The sequence below is a fragment of the Lepisosteus oculatus genome, chromosome 11 (assembly GCF_040954835.1).
Source record: "Lepisosteus oculatus isolate fLepOcu1 chromosome 11, fLepOcu1.hap2, whole genome shotgun sequence".
Taxonomy (NCBI): Eukaryota; Metazoa; Chordata; class Actinopteri; order Semionotiformes; family Lepisosteidae; genus Lepisosteus; species Lepisosteus oculatus.
In genome coordinates this window covers 2,198,631-2,217,597 of record NC_090706.1, presented here as the reverse complement: position 1 = coordinate 2,217,597, position 18,967 = coordinate 2,198,631, and the positions used below count along the sequence as shown (strand labels likewise).

At 42.9% G+C, this 18,967-nt stretch overlaps 3 protein-coding genes across 5 annotated transcripts; all 3 read right to left on the bottom strand.

Moving 5' to 3' along the window:
• Positions 1–7: 7 nt before the first annotated feature.
• smim12 (small integral membrane protein 12) lies at positions 8–3,289 on the bottom strand. Its single transcript, XM_015348391.2, has 2 exons — positions 3,166–3,289; positions 8–1,442 (listed from the first exon to the last, which is right to left on the bottom strand). The coding sequence occupies exon 2, from the start codon at positions 1,432–1,434 to the stop codon at positions 1,159–1,161; it is 276 nt and encodes a 91-aa protein (XP_015203877.1). The 5' UTR covers positions 1,435–1,442; positions 3,166–3,289; the 3' UTR covers positions 8–1,158.
• A 1,216-nt stretch (positions 3,290–4,505) lies between these two features.
• pef1 (penta-EF-hand domain containing 1) lies at positions 4,506–10,531 on the bottom strand. Its single transcript, XM_006631329.3, has 5 exons — positions 10,499–10,531; positions 9,211–9,595; positions 7,914–8,069; positions 7,296–7,439; positions 4,506–6,842 (listed from the first exon to the last, which is right to left on the bottom strand). The coding sequence occupies exons 1-5, from the start codon at positions 10,517–10,519 to the stop codon at positions 6,613–6,615; spliced, it is 936 nt and encodes a 311-aa protein (XP_006631392.2). The 5' UTR covers positions 10,520–10,531; the 3' UTR covers positions 4,506–6,612.
• Positions 10,532–13,065: 2,534 nt separating this feature from the next.
• On the bottom strand, positions 13,066–17,823 carry gjb9b (gap junction protein beta 9b). Of its 3 annotated transcripts, XM_069195791.1 has the most exons (3): positions 17,721–17,811; positions 16,467–16,539; positions 13,066–15,127 (listed from the first exon to the last, which is right to left on the bottom strand). In XM_069195791.1, exons 2-3 carry the CDS (start codon positions 16,511–16,513, stop codon positions 14,293–14,295), a joined length of 882 nt encoding a protein of 293 aa, XP_069051892.1. In that variant the 5' UTR covers positions 16,514–16,539; positions 17,721–17,811; the 3' UTR covers positions 13,066–14,292. The 3 variants fall into 3 exon arrangements, with proteins under 3 accessions (XP_069051892.1, XP_015203983.2, XP_015203981.2); XM_015348497.2 differs by lacking the exon at positions 16,467–16,539 and having other exon boundaries at positions 17,721–17,823; XM_015348495.2 differs by lacking the exons at positions 16,467–16,539; positions 17,721–17,811 and adding an exon at positions 15,474–15,504.
• Positions 17,824–18,967: the final 1,144 nt, after the last annotated feature.

Below are 18,967 nucleotides of genomic sequence, written 5' to 3'. Positions count from 1 at the left end.
GCTGTGCGTTTTTAAAAGATTTAATAATATTTCAAAGAAGCTCCAATTCTCTGTAAGGAGCTGTGAATTTCCACAAAAGCACACTTGAAACCCACAAAAATTACAACAGAAAATTAAAATACGATACATCAGCTGACGTTTCTTTCACGTGAAAACACTTCAACATCTTTGGAACTGAAGTGGCCTTCATACTGTCAACCTGTCTCAGCACATGCTCACACAAAAGGCAAGCGAAGTCCTGCAGCACCAGAGACTCACCACGTCAGTGCACTCAACAGACTTTCCAAAATTTGAGCAAAACGCGCAAACAGACCAACTCCTAGAAGGATTAGGTTTGGATTTTATTGCTAAACTAAAATCACTGGCATTGACATTTCTTAAAGCCAGACAATCTGGAGAACTGCCTGAATGCAGGAGATTGCAGGACACGTCAGGGGTGACATCCCAAAACAAGGGGAAATGTGCATCACGTTCGGGGTTTGATGATGTGCAACCAACAGGCCAGAGGGACAACAGACTACAAGCACAAATAAGTGTTTATCAATTTTTAGCCCCCAGACTTTTAAAACCTCCGTTTACCTCCTAAATTCTATTTAAGAGACGTTCAAAAAAGCTGGCCACTGTTCTGACTCCAGACAAGTAATTTCTTTCTCCAGTCCTTTCCTGCGCCCCCCTGGTACCCCTGTTGTCTGTTCTGATTAGGTCTGAACTGTGGAAAGGGGAGGGCGGTTGTAACTAGGGGTCCAGCTCTACAGTTCCTGAAGCCCTGCAGGGATGTAAACCCTACCGCCGCAGGAACTAAATCATGCGCTCATGAAGCTACTGGCAAAAAGTGTGATCATGCCCCTGGCACCAATCTCTGAGTCCACAGCGGTTTTGAAGAAGCAAGTGTAACCTTAAAAAGAAGGTACTAATAAAATGGATACCCTGCAAGGAGCATCTGTAATTATCCCAGATTTGTGGATAAGCTCAGTTAGTTAAGCACATATGTCACATTTTCAATGTTCAAATATAAAGTCTCTCGACAGATTCATCATTTCATAATCACGAGATGGTGCTGTAATGGAGAAGGTATTTCCGAAGCGGTGCAGCGCTGGAATGGGCGATAATCCACAGTCTGCCTTCCACAGAGTTCAGGCCAGCCCCTGGGCTGCGCGTCTAGCTCTTCTCGGGGCGGTTGCGGTTGAGCACAGCCCTGGGGGTGAACTCCTGCCTCTCCTTCAGGCTGGTGACCTGCGTGACGTCCCGGCCCCTCAGCTCTTCCAGCTTGCGGTCCTCGCGCTTCTCCAGGATGCTCTTCTCCTCCGGCGGGGGGGGCGGAGTGCCACGGATAAACCACTCCAGGTGATATCCCACCGCCCCCACCACGAAGGCCACCGGGAAGGTGACGTACGGGGCGTAGGTCCGCATGGCTGCCCACAGTACAGGCCACATGGTCACGGCTCCAGGGAGGGAAACAACAACAACAACAACAACAGGGCTTTCAGTAGCGATTCTTAGTTCTGCTTCCATTCGACTGACCAACATTCCCGGCTACGTCTATCAGCGGATCTGACTTACTCACTTTTGACAAATGTATACAGCGCTTCTGCCAAAAAACAGGGACTTTATGTGAGATAAATGAGATCTTTGCCTCGGGATGCTGTTTATTATCACTCCCTCTTTGACAACACGTGCCAGGGCAGATGTGGCACTAGGATCCCTAAAGTCACTTCTCTCAGATGGTGTGCTTGACATCAGAGGGCATATCTCCACTGCTGCTGTGTGGACAAGCACCCTTAACGTTTTGATCTTCATGCCGTTAAAGCAGGGGTGAATTTATTACTGTGTTCATGTTAGGGATTTCACCATAGTAATGCACTTACACAGCTTTAAATAACTAGACCCGGGCTCCACAGTCAATTTATCACCTATCAGATGGATAATTATGATTCACTTGAATTGTTGTTTAACATAATCATGTTATGTTAAACAACAATGAGTATCTGACATTTGAACTGAAACAGCGTCTGTGCAGAAGAGCTGCTGCCAATGAGTGATCTTAACAGGGGATTCACGTATTGTAGTAAACAGATGAATTCATAGTATCTGTACTTAATTTTTTTCTGGTTCTGCAAGCATGAGAAATTGTTCACCATGAAGCTTTTATCGAAATAAGTTCTGTCAAGAACCACAAAATGCGTTTCAGAGCTCTAGGTTTACGGGTATTCTGTTTAGCAGGACATTGAAGACAGCAAATAAGTTCATTAGTAGAACTGTGAAGGAACATGTTCTTCCTACCAACAATATAAAGCTTCATTAATGCTTTCCTATGTTACTGTTACCATTGAAATTGATAAGAATCAGAAGGTGGAAATAGGGGTAGAATTGAGAAACCTCCTAAAATTGTGAGAAAGTGGCTCCACTGACAGTAGTACTGAACCATCAATCACCATTCATCATCAAGGCTCCCACAACCAACCGGCTCACAGCACGTGTGTATTAAACATTTTATTAAAAATTGAATTTTAACCTTTATCTAAAGTTAGTCATAAGGAGCTAATTCCTCCATTCTAGCCTCTGATATTCACTGATATGCAACACATTAAAAACAATAATTGCAATCAACTCTTCCAGCATTTAAATATTTACGGTAGATCACGAAACTAAGGAGAAATTATGGTACGCCTGGCCTAGCAGCTGGTCATGGGCCTAAACACACAACTCATACAGCGCCTGTACAATTCCGATAACAGCTGTTTCAGTGCCTGATTGCGATGAGGATACAAAAAAAGCTCACAACACGCTAAAGGTGGAGACGTTTTCTAATTTTAATACGTACAATATGTACTATTGCAAGTGAAGGATGCTTCAGACAACAACTGTGCTTTAAAGGGTAATATTTGTTTTTTGGAGGCTAAACATGGTGATAATCGTACAATTAGGCTACCTAGTGAGAGTCGTAAAAACATATATATATATATTTTCATTTAACGTCTTGTCTGACGATACAAAACCCGCACTGAACTTAAAAGTTGTTATATAACACGCCGTGATGAACAACCCGTCTCACGTGAAATCGAATTACCTAGTTTTTGTTAACAGACGTTTAAACAACAGTCAACGAAAGTTTGGGACTTTATTTCATCCGTAATACTGCCCGCAATGTCAGTGACAACTACTCACCTCTGTTCCCTTAAACGTGCAGCCAACACAGCCTTGGTTTGTGTGAAACAACCTCATTAGAAGAAAAAACCGCTCCCATGAGTCTCACCGGGTTCGGCGATTTCCGGGATGTTTCGTGTAATTCCGGCTCACACACTATTGGAAGGCTGGCAGTGATCATTTTAACCTACTTTTTCCGCCTAGAAATCGTTCTTTACAAAAAAAAAACACACATCTTACATTTTGGCGCTATTTCGGAGGACCTAAATAAGTTTCTAATATTTATTTATTAAATTAATCTGATGCACTTCCTCCGGCCGAGCACCATTGAGGCGGAAACGATACCGCCCGCAGTAACTGGCCGCAACCGCACTAGAGGCCTCTCGTTCTGATTGGCTGATTTTCTGTGGACGTTTTACAACGTCATGAGGTTTTCTGCAGGCAGCAGAGAAGAGCCCTCTGAACTTGAACTTGAACTTTATTGCCATATGTAATCGGTGAGCCAATAGTCCTCCTGTTTACAGAATTGCAAAGGTCTCATTTGTTAATCAAAATTTATACTTGAATCGAGACATACAGCAAAAAACAAAAACCATACAAAACATGTGAAAATAGCCAATTTTCAGCACCGTCAGTTTACCTACTTCAAATATATGAATGTATTTACATTGCTTTTCATGTCAAAAACATCAATGTCAGCTCCGGGGAGGTGACGGTCTGTGACAGACTGCGAAGTCTGGGAAGGAACCCAGTGCTGTGAGATCCAATGGTGTCAGAACATGGAAAGAAAGCAAGAGTGTCAAAGGAGAAATCATGACCCACCAGATATCAACCTGCCTGATACAGAGCGTCCTGTAGTGGTCTTTGGTCAATGAATGTAGTGTAAAAAACAACAGCACACTGCTACAAACAACATACAAGACACTAAAAGAAAAACAGTACTTTGGCCTATCATTTTTTTTTAACTAAGAGAGAGGTATCTATAGTATATTTTTTCCTTATACACATCCTATTAGGTGTCAACACTGCTCCAGGAAAGGTAAAAAAATTGAATTGTATTGTTTGTATTGAATATATGTTTATGATTCTACACATCAGATCCGCAATATTGATTTGTGGATACACCGAGGCACCGTGGGTCAGCACAACAGAAAACATTTAATGCAAGTGATTTGTTGCTAAACACAACAGACTTCCCCAGGGTGAACGACGAACCCTGCTTCAGGCGAATAATCTTACCTTTTTAAAGGTGATTCTGATTTAGAGTCTTTCTGTCATAATCCGACAGATGGCAGAGATATTCAGTTACTCTCCAACAGAAAAGAACAAGCTATGAATAATTCAGAAGAGACTTTCAGCAATTTGTCTTAAAAAAAAGCTTTATTTGATAAATGCATATACATTATGGCACATCATTTTACAAGAAGAGATTTTGAGTATTTTATAGAAAACAGTCCTCATGCTTGATCGGGTTCATTTCCTCTGTCTGTATACTTTCTCATTTAAATCAGGGATCTATATTTTACAGCTGAAGTGCTCAAAATAATTATGTGAAGTCACCAAAACAAACTGAGAAACTGGCTCGACCGGCACCAGAAAAAATGTGACTGTCGTTCCAGGCTACCCTGCTTGACAAAACTCCCAGCTGAAAGCAACAGGCACGTCAGCGCTTTCACAGTATTTGAAAATGGAATAATCAAAAACCTATCCTTTTTTCTGACTATTAGATCCAACCTAATGAAAGTCGATCAACGGAGTAAAAAAATATCAAAATCAGCTCTGCAGTTTAAGTATTCAGTAAAAAATAACATGCTGAAACTGGGTCAGGCAGTCGAGTTAGCAGTATTAAAGCTATGACAACAATGCATATAATCCAGAGTCTTTCCTCATTGTTAAGTCATTTTAGATGTATATGATAAAATGTTTTCCTTTTGAAAATTCCTTTACAAAATTTTTTAAAATCACCATTACCGAGTTTTACAAATCAGTACACAAGCCAAATACACACGGAGTAATTGAATTATGAGGCACTAAAACAATTTAGGTTTTATATTAGTGATTTTCTTAATTTTGGCAAACATCACAGACTACATTTTGTAAACATTTAACCTATACACATACAGTGACAGTAAAATTGTATGTTACATTTATCTATAATGCATGTTTGGTCATTGTAAGTGTGAATTTAAGTTTTGTTTTAGAAAACGTCTAAGAGATTTTATACTTTTCCAAGTAATGTGATAGTAGCTGGTCAGGGCCAGGTATTGAAAAGTCTTAAATTAATGATGTAGTACAACTGAAAATATATTAAATATGAACATTTTCACTTGTTACCGTAATTTCAGTGTAAATGGTTTTGTTTCATACTCCTTGTCTTTTTCATATTCCACCTCAAATCTCGACTTTCAGTCTTCCTCGTGCCCTCTATCATAAATGTGGACATTACAATCGGACATTCCTCGTGGTTAGTTCAGCACGTTTTAGTCTAACTAAGAAATGTGGGTGGACGAAGCACTCCACTTGCATGCAACAATAAAGGGAGATATAGAATTCATCTACACTCATCTATATGGCATTTGCCAGTTTCTCCAATTAAAATATTAATTCAAATGTAAACTTAAATGGTACAAAAAGACATTATAAACATATGCTTTTTAATAAGATTTTGCCATCTACTTTATGTTGCATAACTTAAGTAAATCTTTGGGCCATAATTGTAGAGATTTGGATCTCAGGATTCATTCCCATGTTAAAACCCACGTATCAAAAAGCACATGGGTGTTGATAACTTCCTGCAAAAAAGCAAGTGTGGACATGGCCATCTTCCATCATTATACTGTTAAAACTGAAAGGTTTAGGGCAGGGGTGTCAAACCTACTACCTGTAGAATCTAGTGTCTTCTGGTTTGTGTTCCACCTGTTACTTTTGCATTCAGTTACTTCTAACCTAACACTACAGTGTTTTACAGGTATTGGTACTTTCAATGAAATGAATGTCTTGAGCCATCAATCATGAAAGGCTTTAAGAAACAACCTATATATGTCTAAGAAAGAATATAATTAGGTGAACTGTATAACTGACTGTATAAGGTTGGAACACCAACCAGAGGACACTAAACCGTCCAGGAAATGAGACTGACACCCATGGTTTAGGGCAAACAAGCATGAAAATGTTTTTTTTTAAGCTCTACCGGTATCATATTTAAAGAAAAAGAGGCAGAACTCTTGCCACAGTTTTCTAACATGACACAACAGGGAGCAGGTGTTGCCTGAGTGCCCAATCTCAAAGCGCGTAAGGACTCTGAGCTCGGCTAGCAATGTCTTCCCCAAGCACATGGGCGTCTGAACCCCAGGCAGCAGAAGCATGGCTGCATGCGGCCAGCCCGCTGCCGAAGAGCGGGGGGGTTGGGTCCCCCTCTGGTCCCGTCCCTCCTGTGTGTGAGGGTCTGAGGGCGGGGCAGCCGGGTGCTCACATCAGCCTGACGATGGTGCTGGAGAGGAAGTCCTCATAGCTCAAGCGCACATTGCCCGTCATGGCCGTGTCCTTCTCCCGGAACGCCTGCGTCATGCTCTGCAGCTGCGTGCACACCTGGATGAAGCGGTCCAGCTGGACGGCGCCCTGGGCTTCCCTGCCCCCGTATCGAGACACCAGGCTTTGCGCAAACTGCGGGCTGAGGTTGTACCCCATCTGGCACAAGGCTGGAAAATAATCACGGCAAAAAATAAAGAAATGATTTCGTTCATACCGCACATATCTGGTCTCTGGGGAAGTAAAAGAGACAGGAGAGGTGGGATTGCGTAGATGTTGAGAGGCAAAAATAAGCAAACTTTGGAGTTGTGGTCACGTGCGGTGATGGACCTAAGACTCCCACTGCATGCTGATTTGACCCACTCCAGGTTTTACAAGCTAAAGACTCTTGTGACAATTGTACTGGCAAATACGAATGGAAATGTGTGTATTAAATATAACTTGAACTCCCTTTACATAGGTCAAGGTGAAATCAACAGAAAAAAAAAATATCCAGCACATGGTGCTTATTCAAAAGCAAAAGAGCCCTTAACTTGTAACACACCTGCAATAGATCAAACTGCTCTGCAAAGAAAGCAGGGCAGGACTGACTTCAAGATAGATTGCAACAAAGTACCTCTTACCCTGGTGCAGCTCATTGGTGTTGATGCTTCCAGAGCGATCGCGGTCAAACTGCTGGAACAGAGCCCTCCACTGCTGCATGAACGTCCACAGGGCGGAGAAGCCGAAGACGTCAATCTTCCCCGTCTTGGTCTTGTCAAACATGTCTAGAAGAGACAGAACCGTACACCCCACCATCAGAACAGGCATGCTTCTTGCTTCTGCCATGTGGAGATTACAGATGAAAAAAGTGCTGCATCTTTACGGGCGATCAGAATGAAATAATTAAACAGCAGCAATATTTATTATACAACTTTGGTCTTGCAGACATGAAAATAGCCACGGGTGATATGGTTATTCCTGGAGAGATTGAGTTGATCGATTTGCCTAATGATTATACTGTAAACATCAAACAACTATCAAACTATGGTTTTGGAGCCTGGCGTCTTTCGAGAAATGGCTGGATGAGATCTTTGGATCAAATAGCTCTGAATTACAAAAAACTTAGGTATATGCAGAACAGTCTGAGACGGTAAGAAAGGATGGGAAGCATTTAAAAACTGGTGTAACTAGATCTGTGGGGTCAGATTAAGTAAAGAAATGGAAAGACAATTTAGGCAGCATTGAGTAATCAGACTTACTGATCATCATGAGGCAGGTCTCATCGTTAAAGGCCGACCAGTTGGAGTTAACCAGAGCCTGCTTGAGCTCCTTCAGAGTGATGGAGCCATTGTGGTCTGTGTCCACAGACTGGAACCACTGGAAAGCCTCAGGGTCCACTCCTGGAGGAATATTGCCTGAGAGACAGAAAGAGAATCTGTAAAAACAGTCCAATACATATAGACAAAAGAAGAAAAAAGTTATCTACGGCAGCACATTTTTGTGTACTGGTTAGTCTAACCCATAAGGGATTTCTAATTCTGTTTAATGACAGAAGGAAAAAGGAGGAAAGTGAAACACTCAGTTACAAACTAAAGCTGGAAGCTCAACAATGCCAGTTAACACCACTGCTGACTGCCTGCGCTGTCACTGACAGGCTGAAGGAACAGAGCAGAGAAGATTACAACTGGACCTGATCCATGTACTGAAAATCCTCAATGGTACTGACAACGTCAACCCAGCAGACTTTCATCAGAATGAGCTGTGAAACACGACCCAGAGGACCGGAGAGGAAACTATTTGGAAGGGGCATTTAAAAAGAGAAGATGAGGCACTTATGCACTTCAGTAATGAGCTCCAGTTTCCAACTGCTTGTTTTATTGAGCTTTGGGGCATAGATTGTTCACGAAACAAAAGAAAAATGTGGTGTTTGCAGAGCTGTCACTCTCTGTAAGCTGCATGCGGCCTTCCATTCCTTCCCCAAACAAGCCTCTCTCTCAATACGCTGTAAACAGTGATTCGTGAGTCCTGTAATAACACCAGCAGTTGTAAGAGCAGGCATGACTCAGAGGGCTTGCCCTGTAGAGCTGCTCTGTAATACAATCCATCTGCGAGGCACAAGCTCGTCTGATAAGGCTCCTGAGGTTTGTTCTGCATTACCGCAGTCATCAGTCCCCGAGTGTCAGCGTACTGCAGGCAGGCTCTTTGTACGAGCAGCGGCAGCCAAAATCCTGGATGTGGCTCTGTTCACTGGCAGCGGAGAGCAGCCGTTAGACGGCGCGAGTCTTAGGGGCCACTGTGTGACGGGGCTTCATGTCAGGCAAGGTGCTTGAATTCAGCCCTGTACTGACCTACAATATATTAGCCAGAGACAGTCTCACCGTCTTGCTAAGGTGAGATAAGTGAGTGAAAGTGAGAAAGTAATTAGAACAGTAAATGGTTTGTGATTTTATGAATTGGGGTTCACTGTATTTACCGTGCCTTAAAGCATGTAGGGTACACATACTGTAAGTACTGAACATGTGCACAAAGGAATCACACACTAACTGAAAAGCTCACCTGCAGGTGCCTGCTGCCCATAAGGTCCGCCATGGTGTTGCCCATATCCCCCATAAGGCGTGCCAGGGGCACCTCCAAATTGTCCCCCGCCTGGTGGTGCTCCCCCTCCGTAGGTCGCCCCAGGGGCAGCTCCCCCTCCTCCTCCATACTGTCCCCCAGGACCTGGACCATATGACCCATAGGGGGCTCTGGGTGTGGGACCCCCAGGGTAATGTCCACCAGGTGGGGGTGCAGACCCCCCATACTGGCTCCCTGGTCCAGAGGGGGGTGCTGTTCCACCATAGTGACCCCCAGGACCTCCGGGGGGAGCCCCTCCTCTGTATGGGTCCCCTGGGGGGGGCTGCCCTCCAGGGAAATAACCCCCTCCTGTTGGTCCCTGATAACCCTGGGCACCAAGAAAATGCAAGAAATAATTAAAATATACGGCGGGTGAGCGGCTGGATTAGTGAGAGCGGTTGTAACAGTGAATGAGCAGCTCCCTCAAGACCCCGCAGGTAAAAGCCGGAGCTATGTGCGCTGATCACAGCCAGAGACGGTACGGCAGACACATATTGTACTGCTGGTTCGGGCGTCATGGCCATCCACGTCTGTTCGCATCAAACGCTGACTTTAGACCATGCGCACCTAACAACTGAGTGGACCTGACTTCAAAAATAAAATCTCCTACTGGTACCAGCACATTCCGGGAAGGGACAGGCGACGCACTGCCACCCAAACGCAGCAAAATAATGTATATCAGAAGCAGCAGCTCGGGTTGGGGAGATTGTTGCTCCACCCAAAACGTAAAGCGGGATTCAGGAAGCAACGTGGAGTTACTACAGTGAACTACAGTAACAGCGAGGGCAGACAGCAACACAGTACCCCAGTAACATAGTTACTGTGCTGAAAAGGACGAGCTGATGTTCAGGACTGCCTAGAAGTCACGTATTTGCGGTGACGGAGGATATCCTATAAAGACCAGAGTAAAAACAAAAGCCTAACATAATATTATTCACAGAGACCAAGGAAGGACTTCAAAGAACAGCAAATGCAAGGAAATCTGTTATTTGTGCTTTGTACGAGTTTTTTTACTTATATTTACTGTCTAAAGTAACGACTTTGATGCTGAAAACGCCAGGAGAAAGAATGCATCAGTCCCCAACCTGACATTACTTATATCACCCTGAAGGCTACAATCCATACTCCTTTGGTGACAATATTACATAACTATACAGTATAAACACAAAAATAGTGTTACGACTCCAAAAATAAATCAAAATCTCTCTCAACCCGGAAGCTCAGACCTTACCTGCCCGTAACGAAAACTCATTTCAGGAAAACTGTCACCATGACGCAGTCACACTATTTATAAAGACCCGCCTCCCAAATGCCAAATGGCCAAACGAGATGTCAGTCAATTCAACCAAGCCCTATATCCTTCTGTGATTGGAAGAAAAGAAGGAGCACTTTGCAATTGGCTGTAAGGTTTAGTAAGGGGCGGGCATACAGTTAGTAATTCGGCTGTGATTCGTACTGTCTGATCATCAGAGATGCTAATTGTGTGCTTTTGGAAATTTGGAGAGTGAGTCATTCGCTGTGATGTTTTTTTTATGTTGGTTGCTGGTTTAAGTTTTTGTTCTTGCACGTACTGCTGCCCTCTGTGCAACGAGAAATGTTTGAAGCTTTTTGAAAACATGTTTTTTAACGTGCTGTTGTAAAAAGACAACAAGGAACACATTGGCATTAATGGAATTGATATGAAACCCCACTTATATTTTATGTCACTCAACTAATGATTGAATAAAAACAAGAGATTCAGATCATTCATGGAGCCAGACCATGATCTTAAGAAAGTGACACAGAAAAGTGAAAAGCTTCCGACTCACGTGTCATCATTTGTTTTGGATCATGGAAAGTGCACTCAGGAATAACGTCATCATTTGCCTTCCTTGTGATGTGTTATAAATGATACATGTGTTATACATGTGCAATTTAGTGATGTGCAATGTTTTTCTTTTTTGTAATAGAATAATGTGCAATGTTTTTCTTTTCTTCTTTTTTTTTGGTTTGAATTATATTTAAATGTACAGGAGTGCTGAGTGTCCATAAACAAATTCCCTTAGGGGACAATACAAATCTTATCTTCTTCCACCCAAACTCACACCTCCCTCCTCTCCATCACCTACATACTGTACAGATAGACTCTCAACCTCTGCCGCCCCCTCCCACGGGCAGAAGCAGCAGAGAAGTTTCTCCACCAGCTGAGACACCCCAGCTGCTATCTGGCGCCCCTCACTGACAGGAGCAGGAGCAGGAGTAGGGCTGGTTCGGATGTTGGGAAGCCCTAGCAAGATTGTTCCAAACGCAAACGCATATTGTTAGCGGGACAGTGAGCCGGGAGCAAACAGGTCTTACCTACTGTACCAACGTTTTAGCAGCACAAAAGTTACCTGCGTTAGCTGCTCCTTTACCGTAGTGTGCGTCACCGGTTTATCACAGGATCTGGAAACTACATCACGCAGTTTCAACAGCATTCCTCCATGTGTTTGTGCCAGCGCAGTATCCATTGTTCATTAACGAAGTACAATATACTGTACACTGCATCAAACCGACTTACCGACTCGCATGATGTCGTCACGTAACTAGTCCGTCTTTGTTTTGTTTTTGTGTAAAAGATTAAACAGCACTTTTAAAAAAATGTCGTAATAGCTCATAAAGCAAATGGGAGATGTGTACCTTTAAAAGCCCTCAGCTTGTCTTTGCGTTAGCAAATAGCTTCTGCGTTGTGCAACTGAGGCATGACAGAAGCATCACGATAGTAGGAGTCTCTGCAGGTCCTGTAGTGCATGTAGAAGTGTTGGCGATGCACTGCCGCTAAAGGCTTCGTTAAGATATGAGTTGACAGGACCAGTCAATTGTACTCCTGTGTCTCTTTTTGCAGCCGAAGGGAGAGAAGTGTAACTTGTGGCGCTGAGCATCAGGGGGGCAATGTGTCAAGGTTCTAAGAAGTATCCACAGTTGTTTTTTTTTTACATCATTCGTCAATTGCATGCGAAAGACGCGCTGGAAGGTGAATTAGAGGAGAGGAAAGAAATTCGAGCCCCACCGGTTCGGAGACACGAGATCAGACGCGTTTCCATTACACCTCCCGGAGACACAATTCTTCGAAGACGGCATGAGAAGACAACGTAGTTTCAGAATTATACATGATCAAACCCTCCCAAGTATTTAGTGCCTTTCCTGGAACCAGAGACGACCGCACCTGAGCGGACCGCAAACGTGTGGGCGGGAAGGCGTGGGATAAAAGGCATTCCTTTCACAGCAAAGCAAGCCGAGGAGACGAATGCAAATCGCATCTTCTGTCAAGAACCCAGAAATGAAAGTCAACAAATAACAAGCACTGTACCCTCCTCCCGAGATAAACTGGACACGATGTGCACAGACTCTTGCGGGCGTGTCCAGCCCTCATGCTGGAGTCCACAGTTTGTAATGGACTGGGGCACACGAGCCTTTCGATCGTTTTATTCAATTTAATCGATTGGCTAAATCAGAAATAGCCAACTCCAGTGCCTGACAGCTACAGGGAGTTGGGTTTCCAGTTTTAGAGGAGATCTAAACAGCAGAATTAAATCACTTGTGACAGTAGTCAAACCACAATTGTGCCAGGTGCATAGAAATGGATCACTTATACATCACCTATTAAGCCTGCTGGACTGTGTCTTAACAGGACCAGGGCTGGACACCCCTCGCATATTCCATTCCAACTGGAGGTGTCCACAGAGTGATGATGCTGTTGTCCCAGCAAACTGGAACAGCTTATACATTTAAATACTGTATGAACCCAGTAGGAAATATATCAAGTGTATTTAACATTTAATCACATATAAATAAAAAAAATATAATGAATACAAAAATTATCATTCTCAAAGATTATCTGGATGTTCTTCTAAGTATTTTGTTCTAGTGCAAAATGTGTTCCTGAGTTTAAGCTGAAAGTAGCAAATCTAGGAGAGACAATTCAGGTCAGGCAAAAGAAAAATAAAATAAGCGGTGTCTGATCACTTAAGCCTACGTTTGGAATTATAACCAAATTATTCACACCCCATACATTCAGATGAGGTTTTTCAGCTCCCAGCAGCAAATAACGTTTTTGCACACTTATTGCTTCATTGTAGCAGAACAGCTAGCATATTACATATAAAAAAACAGGTACAGATAACAGTTTTTACATGGGAATAACTTAACTGCCCATTCCAAAGTTCTGTACACATAAGTTACTGCTTTTGTCATGTTATAGAGTCAATGATTTTCTGGCTTCATCACAGTAGCTGAAGTCCCCAAAAACATAAAACTTCAGTTTCAAGAAGAGTTTTCTGGCAGTTTCTCAATCTTTAAAAGTGCTGAATGTCTTTGTATTCTCTGACTGAACACAGTGATGCTGGGGGGGGGGGGGCAGAGGGTCTCCCTGCTTGTGTTGACATTTTCATCACACTGTTCCTAAATTCAACAAAATAAGAAAGTGTCTACAACTTTGAAAAAGTACAGTATATGAAAAGATAGAGATAGAAAGAGTCTACATGTATGTATTAATTGCCCGATGAGGGGTATCAAGTCTTGAACTTGTGCCATATTAAAAATTCCTGTGGCACAGTTTATGGGCACTGATTTCATATATGCCTTTTGTCTGTGCTGGGAAACTGGACTTTCATTCCCTTAACTCTATACATTTGTTCACTGAAGAATTATATGACTATTAGATTTATCTGTATAGATCAGGAATTGAAAACAAAAACAAAAGAAAGAAAGATAGACTGCAGCAGTTTACATGAAGTTTGTTTGTCTAGAATAAGTGGCCTTTTTAATTTGCTAGGTCCTGTTGAAGGCTCCATATTTCATGGTTATAAAAACAAGAAGGGCCTTGGTGTGTGTTTGATTTATTGCAGTATACGGCAGGTCTTTGTGTATCACTTCCCTTTTCTGTCCAGGGAAGTTCCACCCTGAAATGGGGTTTCTGTTTTAGCAGTCACGGATGCTGTTGGAATGTGAGTGCAGTGGCCGATCTCTGTCAGCCTCGCAGGTGTGCTGGTTTTGGTCTATGTTATTTTAGCTTGTGGCAGCCTCCTCCTCTGCTTTTCTGTTGCTTGTGTTCTGCGTGCCAGGTTTTTCCACTGGGCCCAGCAGGAGGCACTGGCTGCTTGGGTGGGTGATGGCAGTTTGGCCCCCTGTGGACCGTTGCCTATCCTTCATGTAGGACTTGATCAGGAACTTCTGCCAGCGCTTGCCGAGTAGGTAGACAATCTCGCAGATGCACATGAAGACGCAGATGGCAGAGGTGACCACCATGAAGATGGTGAAGATCTTCTTCTCGGTGGGGCGGGAGATGAAGCAGTCCACGGTGTTGGGGCAGGGATCGAGGCTGCACTTGGACAGGCGGGGCATGTCGTAGCCATCGTAGATGTAGTAGAGGATGTAGAGGAAAGCAGAGTCGATTCCAGCCTTGAAGATCAGGCTGATGAGGTAGGTCCACCACAGCCCGCCCTGCTTCTTCCCCGGGTTGGAGTAGGGGTTTGGACCTGTCTGCCTGGCGGCGTACTTCTTGTTTTTCTCCTCGCGGTACGCCACGTGCATCACCACCATCAGCGAGGGGCAGGTGACGAAGATGAGCTGCAGGGCCCACAGGCGGATGTGGGAGATGGGGAAGATGCTGTCGTAGCAGACGTTGGCGCAGCCGGGCTGGCGCGTGTTGCAGTCGAAGTCCTTGCTGTCGTCGCCCCACACGCGCTGCGCTGCCACCACAAACACCAGCACCCGGAACACGAAGACCATGGACAGCCAGACGCGCCCGAATGCCGTGGAGTACTGGTTGACCCCGCTCAGCAGTCCCTCCAGCGACGACCAGTTCATGGTTGCATCTGCTGGTTCAGGCTTTGTCCACCTCCTGTCCAAATCAAAACTAGCATTAGTGCTCTTGCTATAGCAATGGGAGCCGTCCATCTGCCCAGCTCTGTCTTTTCTTGATAAAAGAGAGGTGGGCGGACATTGTTCCAGGCCTCTATAAAATTTTAGGAAACAGATTCATTAGGTTTAAACAGTAACTACTATCAGATGGCACCAACAAAGTTTTCCGATTTAGAAGAAAGCTTCAAGAAATTAATAACAATACAGTACTAAATATGGTGTGAGTGCACACTGTAGTATTTACATGAGCAATGATTTTGCATAGTTATATTATTTTGAAGATTAATCAGTTTTGAATAAAGTGCTTAAATATCTCATCAATGGACCTGGTGAAAGTCCTAGGGTCTGAACTCTGACCTGCAGTGGGGGGCATCTGCAATAATTATTGCTTTAAAAGACATATCCCAGGATCAAGAGAATAAATTATGATGTCATAAAGGATTATGAGTGTGAAAGTGAAAACATACACACATATATATCCATATACTGTATCTTGCAGTCACCTCTGCGAAGCATAAACCTGTAACCAATCTCTGTGTTACTGTAAGTGGTGCTATTTAATCCTCTCAGTGCAGACCATGGTGTCCATGATCACATCCGAGTTTCAGATTAACTAGATGAACACTTGCAGATGTATTTTTCATTAGACTTTCTTAACGTCATATATTTTTATAGTGATATAATAAAAATCTATATATACACATATAGTTCAGAGTAAGAAAACAACGCTGAATTCCATCCATTGTGTTTAAGCTATGACAAACTACAATAATATGTGCCTTTTAAAAAAAGCATTTCAGGAATGCAGAAATTCTACCAACAGCTGCACTGTGTGATGAATATACAGTGCTTACTGTGCAAACGAATGAGCAGATTTTCTAGTATACAGTACATAAATAAATGTATTTAAAGGAACAACAGTTTTACAAAGCAATTGACCTAGACTGGAGGAGGAAGAGTGCCGAGTGCGCATCCAGGTACAGGGGCCGTGTGAAAGTTGCCCAGCAGAGGGGGCATAGTGGGATTTAAAGAGACTTAGGGAGGTGAGTCCAGCTATGAGGAAGTATTGTGCAGCCCTGACAGAACATGACTGAGAGGAAGCTGCTAGATGACTGAGGATCACACAGCTCTTTGGCTTATTTCAGTCCATGACATAGGAATTTGCCTGCAGTCCTTATGTAAAGCACCACCATGTTGAACTTTCTAAGGTAATTTTAGTCCCTATTTTATACTTTGTTGCTATCAGCAGAATGAGTCATAATTCCAGTCGCCTTTAAATATGAAAAAAAAAACATGATGGGAGAAACTATCGACTTTACCCCCCACAGTTCTCCTCCTCTCTCGAACCCGGGCAAGCTGTCAACATGTGGCCCTGGTGTCAGGGGAGAGCTCCTTGCAGCAGTGGGTTCCAATGAAGACAATGTGAAACGGACAGGCACAGAGTGACGGTGAGGTTGCAAAAGCAAGCTTTGAAAACGATGTTGTTTTTCTTAAAGTAAAGTGAACAATATTTATTCTTTCAGAATCAGCTCAGGTAAAACAAGCACAGCACAATGAAAAGCACAGCTGCTTTGCAGGAACTCTAATATAAAAACAAGTTAATAATAATCCTAATAATAATAAATATATATGTACATGCCCAGGCACAAATCTTAGCATTTTTCTTTCTTTATCTAGAAAAACACAATTCATTTCTACCTTTCTAGCAACAGTTAATCTTGTATTGAAATGTTATTTGGAGCTTAATCAATCCAGCCTTTTAGCTTTCTGGATGTATAGATAGGAACAGATGATGAGGAACACCTGACCCAACTACATTTGCCTGGTAAATGTGGTGGGGGAGCTGCTACACCCAGCACAGTGGCTGCTCAGGCTTAGTTTGCCCTAATCACTGTGATCATACTTTTGAAGTTCCTGATCATTGTGAGTTAAAGATGGCTAAACAACAGACTGAGCTTCTTCTCACCCACATTGGGCAGAAATCAATTGAGTCAGAGTTATTATAAGAATAGAAAACACTAGAAGAGGCTCTGTGTAAAGTGTTGATGATTGACATATACATATAATTTGACTCCTGATTGTGTCTAAGATGTCAGTGTACAGGTCATGCAGTGACTCCGGCCCTTCTTGGTTTTGTCCTGGATGAGCTCTCAGTGACTTGATTTAGCTGCTAATTCACTTATTGATGTGCTAGCTAGTCAGTTTTAAATTGTCTTCTGCTCTGAAATTATTGAATTTTACATGTTATCTGCATAACATAAAATAAATAATAAAAGAGTAGCTAAACATTTGTTGTATGCAGCATCCCCTTCGTCCTTCCTTACTTAATTACTGTACTCAAGTGAAAATGAGCCCCTCATGTCCCTCAGTCTCACACATCGTGAGACCACCAAAATTGATCACTACAAGCAATCCCAGCCTTGAGCAAACTTAGGTAAGGCACGCTTCTCGGGGACTTTCCTGAGTGAATTTCAAACTGAAACAATGTCTCAGCATTGTCAGTTTGTGTTTTATTTGTATACTTACTTCTAAGATAATATTGCCTTGAATTTCTTATTAAAAATATCCCTTACCGTGTTTCGTGTGAGGAACATCTGAGAAGGATCCAGGAGATAAACGCAGCAGCTGAAAGTGCTCACAGCTCACCCAGAAAGCTGACAAACCAGAGTGGAAGTCTGCTCATGGGGGCGGGATTTGGGAAAACCACCAGGTGACTAGTAGCTCAGGTGTGAGCTGCTGCGTTTTGTTCTCAAAGGACTAGCAGACAAGCTTTCGATAGCTTGAGGTGCATGGCGCTCTCATGAGTGAGGCTGACGTGCAGAGGTAAGTTCCCTTAGTTACAGGGCTCATGAGGAAAGTGCCAACAAGCCCTTAAAAACTCTGACAGAATGTTTTCAAACACGGTATCTCAGTTTCGTCATCTTTCTTACTGTTTATTTCAATTTTGCATTGACTTAATTCACTCAACAGCTAAATAAAGCCCCCTTATATTTGTTTACAGATTAGAACTACATTACTTGAAATTATAAAACATAACAGGTTGTAAATCAGTGTGTCATGTTTGGTTCAAATTGGTGTGACGGGAAAAATTGATATATATATATACTGTATATCATTTCATGTCTTCTTCATTTCATTAGGCTGGTTAGGCCGTAATGAATCTGATACAGGGATGAATTTGTGTATAGTATTTGGTGTGACTTGCTTGCCTGAGGGAGAGGCAGCCCAGCTTTGAGGATAAGATCCCAAACCCCCAGTGCTGTAAGGATTGAGCCAGGGTGCAGATAGATTGGGGGTGGGGGTGGGAGAGAGAAATGCGAAGGGACGTCCTGGGTGTGAGATTAATTAATGTAGGTGAGAGGAAATGTGCAAGATTAGGATCTAACCTTTCTCTCAGATTTCTGTTATAAACTCCATTGGATGTAAACTAGAGAACATATTTTCATGACAATGACAATTGGACGAAAAAAGAACACAATGCCCACTAACTTCCTCCCATTGTCTGTCATTACAAGGGACACAAAATGTCCAACCAAAAAAGTGAAAGCCATGTGCATTTCTGAATGTTTGGCCATTTTGCCTGCTTCGCTGTGTTTGTAGTTGTGTACCTGTGGCCTCCTGTGGATTCTATTGTACCATTGTTTCTGGATTTGTTGTCAGATGCTGAGAGAAGACAGTTTTTAAATGAAAGGGGAAATGAAAACAGAAAGAATGCTGGAGGCAATCATACAGAAACTGGCTCTCCATCAACATGCCATGCAGTTCTGCTGAATTTGAAGCAAAAAAGGGAGCTTCTTCAACAAAGTGTTTCCCGTTTTAA